The sequence below is a fragment of the Bombus bifarius genome, unplaced genomic scaffold (genome assembly GCF_011952205.1).
Source record: "Bombus bifarius isolate JDL3187 unplaced genomic scaffold, Bbif_JDL3187 scf7180000008139_frag, whole genome shotgun sequence".
NCBI classification, from domain to species: Eukaryota; Metazoa; Arthropoda; class Insecta; order Hymenoptera; family Apidae; genus Bombus; species Bombus bifarius.
Genome location: NW_022884467.1, coordinates 25748 through 39563, shown reverse-complemented (window position 1 = coordinate 39563; position 13816 = coordinate 25748). Strand labels below are relative to the sequence as shown.

At 41.6% G+C, this 13816-nt stretch overlaps 1 protein-coding gene across 1 annotated transcript; it reads left to right on the top strand.

Annotated features, from left to right (window-relative positions):
• Positions 1-980: 980 nt before the first annotated feature.
• Positions 981-6316, top strand: LOC117208541. Its single transcript, XM_033449752.1, has 3 exons — positions 981-1111; positions 5094-5156; positions 5506-6316. The coding sequence occupies exons 1-3, from the start codon at positions 981-983 to the stop codon at positions 6314-6316; spliced, it is 1005 nt and encodes a 334-aa protein (XP_033305643.1).
• Positions 6317-13816: the final 7500 nt, after the last annotated feature.

Genomic DNA, 13816 nt, shown 5'->3' with positions numbered 1-13816 from the left:
GAAAGGGAGATGGTGGTCAGGAGAAGAAGGGAAGGTAGGAGGAGAAGAAGGACCAGAGTCGAGGAGAGAAGATAGTTAAAGATTGGGTACGTTGCGTAGAGGCCAACCCGAAGTAATGTCGAACGACTGTACCGGGTTGGTACCTCGAGTACCGCAGCAGAGGGAGAATGAGGAGGGTTGAGGGGTTTATAGTGGGTATAGCGATGTCACCTGTCGAGTCCTACATAACCAGGAGACGTGAGTCTCTGGGTATGCGTAATAGCCCCCTTCCCCTTCAAAAAAAAGGAGAAGAGCCCAGGAGATGCTTGTGGCTGGCGACTTTAATGCAAAGTCTACTGCTTGGGGAGGAAGGAGGACGGAGCCGAGAGGGATGTACCTACTCCATGCTATCACGAAGAACGAACTGGTGCCGATCAGGACGACGGGAACATACTCCTTTGTAAGGAATGGAAGAACAAGCTACCCGGACATTTTGAGCGTTAGTAGACGAATGAGGCAGAGATGGAAGAAGAGTACCGTTATGGATTGGTACTCTGCCTCGCGATCAATTTAAGAAACGGTTGGAACAAACGTGTGCTGATGAATTGAAGATTTTTCCGCCACGCGGCAGGAGAAACACGAATTATTGGTGGAACGACGAGTTGTCCGGGTTAAGAAGGGCAACTCTGAGATCAAGAAGAAGCGGGCAGTGGCTCCCCTTCTGGTACAATGATACGAAGGGGGATGCGTCTATTTGGGCAATCAGATTCAGTGGCCTCCACCCCAATGAAGATATTTTGATCGAAGAGGAGGGGTACATCGGTATCAGGATAAGTGAAGTGTACTGCTTGAGTGATTACTATTCGCCAAACGTTGGAATAAACAGCTTTGACTAATACGTTGAGAGGTTCGACATATCCATTGGGACAGCTGCGAGGAGATGCAAAGAAGTGATCGCTGCAAGTGACTTCAATGCGAAATCCAAGGCATAGGGTGGCGCTATGACGGACAGAAGGGCAGATGCTGTCGGAGGTTCTGGTCAAGATCCACCTTGCTCCTACTGGAACCCGGATTGGCTCCACATTTCAGAGAGGCACGAGGAGGAGCTTCCTGGATATAATGAGTGTGAGCTGTAAGATCCTTGAGGCATAAGCGTTCTGGGGCTCTTGAAGACTATAGTGCATCGGCACAAGGGGGTACCTGGGGTTTCACCTTCACCTCGCCGTTTTTCCAGTAGCCGGATAACCGTCGGATCGAGCCTGGGAAACCACTCGTAATCCCGACGGGGCCTTTTTTTATTAACGTGGAGGAAATCCGCACGGACACCAGGTCGCTTCTGGGGAAAAGCGGCGTGGTAGTGCCAGACTCCAACCGACTAAAACCTCCACGATGACCGTCCCGTCTGCGATCGAAAGGGGCCCGGGAACCGGTGTGAGCGATACACCTCCCCCCGCCTAACACCACCGCTTGATGGAGCGGTGTGTGACCATTGTCACACCGCGCCTCGTCGCCGGAACCGCAGGCAGCCCGGTTAATCCCGACGGGGCCTAGGGGCTCCGAAACCCCCTGCGCCGTACGCTTATCTTCCTTAGTAACCTTATCCATATTAGTTATAAAATTTCAAAGCCGTGGACATCGCTAAAGTCGTCATCAACCTAGCCAAAACCGTCCGAATGTATCCAATCATAACCGAAAGAACTCGCCAAGTCGTCAACAAAAGCCATTATAATAGAAATACAACATATATAACGAATAAATAAATAAATAAATATCTAAGAGTAAAACATAGTAATATCCTCATAAATAAATATTATCTTAGAAATTTATACAAAGCTAAAATAAACTAAATCTATCAAGCTAAATTTATATAACGCAAAAATAAACTAAATATATCAAACTAACGCCTGCGCTTTAATAAGAGACCTGATGATACATACGTAGATCACCGCATGTATAATTAAATAATATAGTAATAAATAAATAAACAACCAGCTAACTACATAAATAAATAAATGAATAATAACTAAATAATTCAGTAATAAATAAACCAACATAACTAATAATAAATATTAACAATAAATAAATAAATAAATAATATCAAAGAAATAATAAATAAATAAATAATCAATAAATAGATAAATAAATAAATAAATAAACGAGCAATGAAAATAAATAATATAAATAAGAAATGCATATACCTGCATTCCCCAACCCACACGTACCCACAAATGAAGCCTCCACGTACGCAGCACCCTTCACACTCATTTATTCTTATTTATTCACCAAGGAATTTCGGCTCGAGTGGCGAAATAAATAAATAAATAAAATAAACGATATATAACTAGAACTCTGGTCGACCCCGCTTTATTTCTTCATAATAGGAACTTAAGTCGAGCCGGCCGTACATAATCTAGTTGCTGCCCGTAAGGTGGCGACGCCACACATCGGCGCAACAAACCACCTCGCCTGCGCATCGCTCAGCACCACGCGTGCGTCCTGCCACTACCATTTACAATAATGGCGTCAAATCTATCCACGTGCGAGTCTTGATATTAAACAAAGTCGCATATTTATCTTAACTCACATTGTCGTGCAAACGCGAGTGCTATATCACATCCAGTGATGCTCAATAACAATTCTTACTCGCCAGTACGCTCGAATTTACAAACTCTACGACGAATACCTTTCCAAAAAGTATCCGTGTATATACGTGTGTGTTCGCAATTAATAAAAATAATTGTTACAGTATATTGATACCGATATCACGCGAAGAAAGGTCCCGCGACGCGTGAATATCTTACATAAACATTTCTCATTGTGTTATTTACTTATAGTGACCGCGTAAAAGACCCTCCACTCCCGAACAAAGAATGGGAGAATGACAGCCGAGCCACACGAGAAATGATGCGTACTTTCTAAATGCACACAGCCTTCATATTTTTAGCGAAACATACAAATATAAGTGAGTATAAGTAAGTAAGAATGGGCATATTATTACTACTTACATACCTCCGTATAACCTTATCCGGCCACTGCATCGCATGTCAAGCCACACTTCTCCAACAAAGTACTAAAAACTACCCATCTTACGATCACTAAAAATCACCACTGAGATCACTATAGAAACCTCTTGCGTAAGCATTGTCAAAGAACCAGGCTTACATCGCTAAAATTATGTGCTCTACCTTAACTCGTACCGTTGACCGCGGCTGCTTTCGGCGACTAATTGTCGCCTTGAACCCAAGCTCATTGTAACAAGTCTCAAACAAATACAACTGAGCAGAATGGCGGCAAATCGCTTAATTACAACTGTAGACTCCAACTACAATGCCCCTATGGATCCTCCCGAGGTTTCAGAGGGAAGGCACCGGTGTCCTCTTATCTCCGACATATATATATATATAAAATAAATAAAATAAAAATAAAATAAAATATCTCCACCCACAGGCTTTAAAGAACAACACCATCTCAATTCAATTTAACATATGCAGTAGGAACCATCAGTCACAATACTCTTTATTCTGTATTTATTTACAGGTACCGCCACCTCCTTACAATATCTCTGCTTCGTAGAAACAGTCAAGATAAAATACAAAACACTTAAAACAAGTCAGTCGTAGTAAGTAAAACTAAAAACACTTAATCTAAAAACAATAATCTATCCCATATATATGTCGGAGATGAAAGGACACCGGAGCCTTTGGAATTTTGGATAATCCCGCAACATTGTAACCTAGAGTCTACTATAGCTGTAATTGAACAATTGTAGTTATTCAACCCGATTGTAATTGTTCGAGAGTTGTGATAATGAGCTTGGGCTCGAGGCGACAGCCAGTCGCCGAACGTAGCCGCGGTCACGGGATGAACGCTTTGTCTAACAAAGGTATGGAGTAATTCTATAGCTCTCCTTAAAAGAAATATTCGTGGCGACACGCGACAGTAAACATTCCAACGGTTTCTGTCCTGTGGCTCGCCACACGCAGACCCTATTCTTCGAGTAAGATGATTGCCAGATGTCGATGCGTCTCCGCAGTACATGTTCGGCTAGCCCGAGGGCCCGTTATAAATCTTAAGGTTTAGTTAACTAAAGTCCTTCAAACAGACAAACAGTCTTTGTCCCAACTACGGGAAGATAAGGGAGACATATTTTTCAACGAGCGGCGTCTCCCACTAGCAACTTTCCCTCGAGGGCGGCTAGCATCTTTTTCTAACCACCGATATGGAGATTGACCAATTAGCAGCAACGCCAATTCCTCTTACTTTCTGAACGAAGGCTTTTCTCGACGAATCCGATGATCTCGTGTCCTTAGACACACCCCATTATAGTTTTCCTCTGTGACATCATCGGGATGGAAATTCATTCTCATCGACGAAAAGAGTAACCCCTTACGACCAGTGAATATTACGCGTCCGACTTAGATTTTGTGAGTACGTTCATCTATCATCCCGTCGACCGCGGATTCGTTATTGAACCTAGGATCATTGTCATTAGTTTCTCGAGTACCTAACTACCACGGTTACTTGTCCGGTTCTATAATAATCGTATTTGCACTAGTCAATGTCTTCTCTATTGCATAACGACAACGTGTAACCCAAACGAAGATTTGTTTCACGCCCCTAACCCTAACTCTAATGTAAACCCGACATATAAAACAGGTACTAACTATCCTTATAAAACACGATCTTAATGTCAATTTAATAGAAATAGGGTAGCCACCTATCACAATAATCCTCTTTTGACTTATTTCAGATATCGCAACCTCCTTCGCAGTACAATCTCCACTTCGCATAGCAGGTTCATCCCTCTCATTCGCTTATAACAAACAAGAATACAAAACACTTAAAAACTAGCCAGTCGTTGCAGGTAAAACCAAAAACACTTATCAAGTAAATAATTCATCGCATATATAAATAGCCACTAACTTCCTTATAAAACTACGATCTTAATGTTATTTAATATAAGTAGGGTAGCCACCTATCACAATAATCCTCGTTCTAACTTTAGCTGGCCCAATACACATCATCGACTTAATATCGCCACCTCATAAAGTAAGTGCGTCTCTCTTAACTATAGCTAACTAAACACTATAAATCATAAGCCAAATCTATTTCAGATATCGAATCACACTCGCCTATAATTACGCAAGCAAGGACTTAACTCTCTTCGACTCTAGAAAGTAAGTACATTCTAATAATTACTTAGACTAAATAATGATTCAGAAATAACATAAACATTGATAGATACATGGAGAGAAACCCTCATCACTAATTAATTATTAGAAACGCTTCAATCGTACAATCTCAAAGTCGATATTATAATCAAAATTAATATATTCTATGTAAAGTTACACTAAACTCCATAGTACCTAAACAATGTCTATTAATAAAATAATATAATCGAGGCAGGAGGGGATTAGTGCAAAACATATCACCGGTTCGCTGACGTGCCCGATGGTGCGTCTAGGTGTTAGGAATTTTAGACGGGGACTCAATTAGAGTACTACAGATTAACTTAAATAGATGCAGGCTGGCGCAGGACCTGATGATGCAGTATGTATGTGAAAGCAGGGTGGACATTGTGGTCATCTCTGAGCCCTATAGGCAATTGCCTTATTGGTTTAATGACGAAGGCGTGGATGCATCCATATGGGTCACCCTGATCAACGGTAGATACGCGATGAGCGAGACCCTGGTCCAAAAGACTGGGATCGTAGGAATCAGGGTCTGTGACGTGTTTTGTGTCAGTGGATATAGTTCCCCGAGCACAACTAGGCACGTTTTTGATGTCTTTTTGAGGGAATTAGATTGTGTTTTGAAGGAGGGAAGGAAAAGTGCATCGGCGCTAATGGTTGCCGGAGATTTTAACGCTAAGACTAGAGTGTGGGGTGGCAATAAGACCGAATGGAGGGGAACATGCCTGCTGAACGTGATCACGAAGTGCGATTTGTTACCGATTAGGACGACGGGGAACTATTCCTTCCTGAGAAATGGAAGGACTAGTTTCCCGGATATATTGAGTATTAATCGACGTATGAGACTGAGTTGGAGGCAGAGCGCTGCCCTGGACTGGTACTCACCCTCTGATCATTTTTATATTCTGCATATGTTTACGAGCAGTGTCAAGCGGGCGGTTGGTGGGGCGTTTGTGTACTCGACGAAGCAGATTGACGCGGATAGCTTTTTAAATAAATTTGATGCTATTTATACGGATCATGTTTTAAAAATTGACGAGTCGGCATGCGGCGAAAGGCTACAGAATAGCATGGAGCGCACGTGTGCCGAGGATCTCAGGAAGAAGTTCCCATTGCGAGGGAAAAGAAGAGGTAACTATTGGTAGAACAACGAGCTAGCCACTTTAAGGAGCGCAATGTGTAGAATCAGGAGAAGAGCCCAACGAGCGGTGGCGGTTCACAAGGAAGATGCTGAAGTCCTGATGGCCGAATTTAAGGCTGCACGAAGGAGCCTGAAGAAGGCGATCGAAAGCAGTAAGAAGGAGTGCTGGAAGGGGTTCTGTGCCACCTTAGACCAGGACCCGTGGGGCAGGCTGTATCGAGTTGTGAGGAGTAGATCGATGCGGCCGACACCACCTGAGCTCCTTGGAAGTGACAAGGTGACTTCGTTACCGGGCAGCAATTACGACCGGTCAGACATGGAATTGGACCGGACCCACCTGCGGTACCCGATGGAGAAGAGGACTTATATATTGACGAAGAAGATTTGAAGACGGCCGTCGGAAAATGTGATCCCAGGAAGGCTGCAGGGGTGGATGGGATCCTCGGTGCTTTAATCAGATTGTTGGCGGAACGAAGACCGAGTGTTCTCCTAGCTGTGCTCAATGGTGTTGACAACTGTGGTAGGATGGGTGGGATAATTTTAAAGATGAACCAAACATTTTAGCGGCAAAAATTGACAAATTCGTCGGCACATCTCTACAGAAGGTTTTATTTAAAGATAAAACTAAAAAGGGAAACAGGATCCCTGATATAACTAGTGCACAGAATTATAAGAAACACAATAATAAAAAGAACAAAATAGACAGGATTCTCAGGTGACGTTATCTCTACGCACGTTGCCAAGAAATGTTCAAAGAATGTCCTAAGAAGCTGGCGGATATAGTTGTTAATGATGAAATGGCATATTTGACTCCTGTCAGACAACCTCCCGAAGCTAACGAAGTAGACAAGCTGTATAATAATTTATGGGGTACGGAAGGTCCTTCAGATCCTCCTATACGGCCAAATAGTGCTTCAAGAGGGTTGTTACACGAATATTTTCCTCCGGCAATCGCTGAGGAAATAGTTGAGAGAATTAAAAAGATAAGAGATAAGACAGCAGCAGGCCTGGATGGAATTGAAAAGAAACATCTCGCAATTCCGGGCCTGGATATTGTAGTGGCATTATTATTTAATATGCTGTTTTATATCTCGCACTATCCGGAGAATAAATGGATGAAAAATAGGACAGTGTTGATACCTAAACCTAACAAAGACCTAAATAAGGCCGAGAACTGGCAGCCAATAACTATCGGTTCTACTTTAGCAAGAATTTTTTCCTCCACTCTTGACCCGAGAATTGGAAGGGGCACTGTGCAAAACCTAAGGCAAAAGGGCTTTACATCCGAAAACGGATATAAAATTAATGTAGAACTCTTTGAACTCGTTGAAAATTGCGAAAAGGAATAATGGTGGTGTCTTTTCCATTATTGACATCTCCAAAGCCTTTAACACAGTGCCACACTCAGCGATCAAACCATGTATGGCAAGAAAAGGAATTGCAATACCTATTATCAGCCTAATCCAAAAAATGTACCAAGGTATCGATACAAGCATTAAATGTAAAGAGGGCGAGATGATCGATTTAAAAAACCTCAGGGGCGTTAAACAAGGCGATTCCCTATCTCCACTATTCTTCAATATGTGTATAGAACTGCTGCTGGAAGCGGTAGAGGTATCCACCGAAGGGATCAAAATAAACGATAATTATAAGATCCCTATTTTGGCCTTTGCTGATGACATTGTCCTATTAGGCAAAAGTGGCAAAGAAGCCCAGAAACAAATATCGATGGTCCAAAAATACTTGGAGGGCCTCGGGATGACAATCTCTGGAGATAAAAGTCAGACATTCCAGGTGGTCTTTAAGAAGGACACCGGGAATGTGAAATATCCAGAGATGGAAAGTAATAATAGAAAGATACCGCACACCGCACCCGAGGAGGCCTTCTTGAAAACGGACTTCTTGTATAGAAAATACACGTTTATTGTATGAAAATGATTAAAAATATTTTATTCGAAGTATTGCCCATCGCTAGCTATACATTTTACCCACCTGCCTGGCAAATGTCGACAAGCATTCGATGCGATTCTGCAGCAGTTTTCTTCAAATGGTAACAGAAAATCAATGCTGTCCGCAAATCGTAGTTTCCAGGTACAAAATTTGACATGTTCAACGCTATTACAAACTATGCTGTTGTATGAAACTTGTATTGTTCTGAGTCGAAAATGTTTGTGAGATGTCAACAAAGACTTTTGGCATCAATGACGCAGTTTAGTGATAACTACATTATCAGCTAGGGCCATCTATGTGCAAATTCCGCTTTCATACTTGCAGACATGATATCTTGGTGCAAAAATTGGACCTTGGAAAGACCTGCAGTGTGGGATAATTGTACCTGAAATAATAGGTACAATAAAGAGAATAATCAAGTTATCTTTGAAACCAGGCCAAAAAATGGAGCTTCTGAAGAAGTACATATTCCCTCTCTACATTTTTTACTTATTGATCAACCCACCAAGCGAGGGAGTACTTAAACTCCTGGACAATGAAATCAGGCAAGAGGCCAAAGCTGTTTTGCATTTAACACCTTCAACGGCGGTTGGATTTTTCTACACGCCCAAAAATAATGGTGGTTTAGGGTTACCAAGGTTTGAACACTTAGTGAAACTTGGTACCCTTAAAGGTGCAATTAAAATAAAAGAATCTTTAGATCCAGCAGCATCTAACTTAATAAATGAACAATCGGAGTTGAAGCTAAAAAAGATCGCCAACTCCCTGAGGATTAATTAGCCCGCCACTTCTGCGGACGTCGAAAAGGCCAAAAGGAGACTAAAGAATGATCACATAAAACAATGGGCCGACTTGCGAAGTCAATGCCACGGCGTGGCTGACTTTTCAGGAGAGAAAATAGGCAATGTGTGGCTTAAAGAGTACCACCTGTTGAAGCTGTCCCGATACATTGACGCTTTAAGATTGAGAATTAATACCTTCAGCACTAGCAAGGACCGATAAGAAAATAAATGTAATGTGCCGGAGGTGTCATGCCCAGCCCGAGACCCTAGGGCATATATTAGGGCTCTGCCAACACACTAAAGGCTTAAGAATAAAGAGGCATGATGAGGTAAAAACTCCTCACCGAAAAGCTGAGAGACAAGACTGAGATATTTGTCGAGCCTTCCATTAAAGTCTGCTAAAACCGGACCTCGTAGTGAAAAACGAGGAACGGATTCTCGTGGTCGACGTTACTGTCCGCTACGAAAATAGAGATTATCTCCAGAAAGCGGCCAAGGAGAAGGTAAACAAGTACTCATCTTGCTTTAAAATATTAATGAGAAAATACGGCGTTAGTGAGGGAGCGGTTCTGCCGGTGGTGCTCGGTAGTAGAGGTGCAGTTACGCCTGAGACTAAAAAGAATTTAAAAATAATGGACATATCGAATAAGGATATTAAAACAATCGTTTTAAACGTATTAAGGAGTTCTGTAGAGATGTGCAATATATTTTTAGACGAATAACTTTTAACCATGTATCTATTTATTCATTTATTTAAATTATTATTATAAATTGTACAAATGGAATTATTTATTGCGTTGGCTTTTCTATTGACTTTGTCAATTTAAAGTCAACCGATATAATTTCAACCCTACGAGGGGGTACCTCGGAATTATGGAGCCTCTATTGATGGCTAGGGTGGTGTTGATACCCAAGCCCATTAGAGACCTGGCAATGTCATCGGCTTACAGATCGATCAGTATACTGCTGGCATTGAGCGAGGTCTGGGAGCACAGGCTGAAGATACTCATCGAGAGGAGCATCGAGCGAGATCCCTTTCACAAGGACCCTTGAAGGAGGAGGAGGGGGACCCTTGAAGCCCTGAATAGGACGGTCGCGGCTGCAGAAGACTGCAGAAGAAAGGGCCTGGTATGCGTTCTGGTCGCCCTTAGCGTAAAGAACGCTTTTAATACCTTGAGGGTGGAGTGCATCCTGGAGGAAGCGCGAAGGAGACGGTTGCCGGGAAGACTTCAGGAGCTGATCGGGGACTACCTGGCTGGTAGGAGAATTATAGCGCACTGCCGGGACGGAGTCGTAAGGAGGAATGTCGGTGCGGGAGTTCCGCAGGGATCGGTCTTAGGACCGCTACTGTGGAACCTCGTGTATGACGGAATACTGGAGACGCTTGACCGGGAGAAGGACATTGAAGCTGTGGCGTTCGCCGACGACCTGGCGGTACTCCTTAAGGCCAGGGAGTCCCTTGGCATCGAGGACAGAATACGGGCGGTTATCAGCACGGCCACCAGATGGTGCAGCAACGTGGGATTGCATCTGGCAAGAGAGAAGACGGAGGTTATCCTCTTAACCAGGAAGAGGATACCAACAAGTTTTAACTTTGACGTGGGGGCCGACGGGGGGGGGGGGAGATCTCCACTAGCAAGACTGTGAAGTATTTGGGAGTTTTGTTGGATAATGCTGGGGGGTTCTCCCCCATCTCGAATCGGCGTGCGACAAGGCGAAACGGTTCTTGGGTGCCATACAGGGCCTGCTTCCCAATGTGAATGGTCCTAAGGACACGGTTCGAAGACTCTATTACGGTGTGTGGGAGTCTGCGGTCCTGTATGGTGCACCTATATGAGCCTCATCCCTTGTTATGGTGATCAATAGGAAAATCATTAAAAGGGCACAAAGGGCGGCGATGATCCATACGTCTACTGCCCATCGTACAGTGTCACATGGAGTCTTGTGTGTGGTGACGGGTAATATGCCCACACACATAAAGGCGTGGTTACGGTGGAAGCAGTACGGCGTGAAGAGGCGGATTGTTGAAAACCCAGATGAAATGGCGCTCGCATCGTACGAAGAGATGAAGAAGCTGAAGACTGAAGCCGAGGACAGATGGAGAGAGGGATGGACGTTCCACAATTCCTACAACTGGACTAAGAGACTGATTGAGGATCCGTTAATTTTTTACAGAACGAAGAGGGGCGTCAACTACCATGTCATGCAGTTCCTTACTGGGCGCGGTATCTTTAATTGGTACCGTCACGGGATTGGGAAAGAGACGCACATCAGTTGTTGGGATTGTGGAGCCACCATGGACGATGCCGAACATGTGCTTTTCTGGTGTCCCAGATCAAGCTCAATGTAAATAGGATCGATGGTTAGTACTTGATGTTTTATATAGAGTGTTGAGATTTTAATAATAGAAAGTGGGATCGTTGGTGAGAGTTCCTATATATAGTATTTGATGATAAGTATGGATAAAATAGTAAGATAGTTGGAATCAAATATGTTGTTTAGTGATTCATTTAGAAGAGTGAAATTAATAATATAAGAGATAAAATTGTTTAGGCTTATTAGATTTATTAACAACAGTAAGAGTGGATTGTAAGATTAGTAATTAGGTTACATATTACGAAGCTATTTACTTATTACTATTTACTATTTATTTATTATTTACTATTTACTTATTTACTATTTACTTATTTACTATATTGGATGAATAATTGTATACACTAACAGTTATTCCGAACAGACAGTCCAAACGGATATTAACACTTCCTTAACGCACGAAACGTAACGATAAATAAACTCCGGGCAAAATAATGTCGCCGTATGTGCAACCGTCGATCAAAAGCGAATTCGAATTTTCCGACTCTCGCCCGACCAGTATAAATAAGACGAAGCAGTCGCGAGCGAGTCAGTTATTATTTGAGTTTCACGAGTTATTAACGGTGATTAACGGAGTTATATGAGTTATCGAGTCATCTGCGAGCAATCATACACTGTCTTTGCGAATACGTTTGTACGAGCGTCTCTCTACAGTATTTATATTTATATTTATCAATTTATATAATTTATTCCAAATATATTTGACGGGTTGCGACAGCAATCTCTCGACAATCAATTACAATCCTCTACTCCATTCACCGCATTAGATATATCGAAATTGACGGTATTCGCTATCAAGACCAAAGTTTTCTTCAAAATAACTGTATCCTTATTAACGGGCTTGGCATGGGATATAGTGCGAGTATACCTCATACCCACCAAAAGAGGCCAAGCATTTCTGGCACCAGTATTTGAACATCCAACATTTTTTACACAACAATATACATACATGAACGTTGATAATGAATACCTCGATCATAATTCTAATATGAAAATAGGAACTACAATGTGTAAACAAACTCAACCGACACATGACAAGAAATCTATCCACGACTGTGCGTGAGAAATAATAAATTTTAACAAAAGAATAAAATCGATCGAAATTTATAAAATCGAAGATATAACTTTCATTCCATTAACAGCTGAAAACCAATATATAGCTATACCAAAAGAAGAAATTGAAATACATGTACTTTTTGATAGTACTCAGAAACAAATTAAAATAGGAAGACCTTCCATAATTCGGTCACCTGATGAATAGTGTAATATGCATAATATTCAACGATAGTATAATGAAGATAGGACAATGCAAAGTCAATATAACATTTGAATATAAGCTCAAGACGATTCCTTTTGAAAATGATACAAGAATAGATTATTTGTTAGACAAAATTGAAAGAACACCTAGAATTCCTAGTAACATACCAGAATATCAGAATAACTTAGACCAAATATCCGAACAAATCAATCAACTAACGAATACAGTCTCTTAAATCATGGGGACTCTCATTTTTACAAATAGTCGGTTATGTTGCAGGTATCTATTAAAATCTTTACCCATAAAACTATGTATTCATTTATTATATTGTAAAACTAGGAATGACATCCAAAATATTGCGACAAATCCAACACCTCTAAACATATATACAGAAATATCGCAAACACTTTAGCCATCCGCCACTTGGACGAAGAAGATGAAACAGAACACTTGGAACAAATTCAGATGAGCACCTACCAAAGTGCGATTCCACAAATCCATAATGAAGAAACGTTAAGATTTTGTAGAACCTGAAACATACCAATAATTAATAAATGATTAATAGCCACAAATTAGAACATTAATAACGAACAACGATAAATAATAATAAAACACTAACATTTAAACAATATTAAAACCCACAATGTTCATTAAAAGAACATGTTGTAAAACGTGCGGTAGTTTAATGACGAGGTTACTCGATATTGAAAGCGTCAAATATATTTTAAAGTAATTATAAATACAGAGAAAACCGTAGATTGCTCTATACTGGTCGTTAAAAGAATGTTCGCTAAGACGCTCGGTACTAATTCGCTAAGACAGTGTGTAACTCCCTAAAGAGATCGCATGCGACTGAAACTGATGAAAACTGGTCACCTTAGGATCGCGTTCGTTTATTTATGCTGGTCGAGGGGGTACCGGTAAATTTTCATTCGCCTTTGTTAGACGGTTCCACGAAGCGGCGACATTGTTTTTGTCCGAAGTTTACATATTCTTACAGTATGTCCTAACGTTGTTGATACTCCGAGGTAAGACCACACGTGGTTCGATTTCTCCTTCAGCTCGTGTGTCGCTACAATATTATATAAATTTGTAAGTATGGGATGCGGAATAAATTAAACGAGTCTGAAAAAAGCAAATT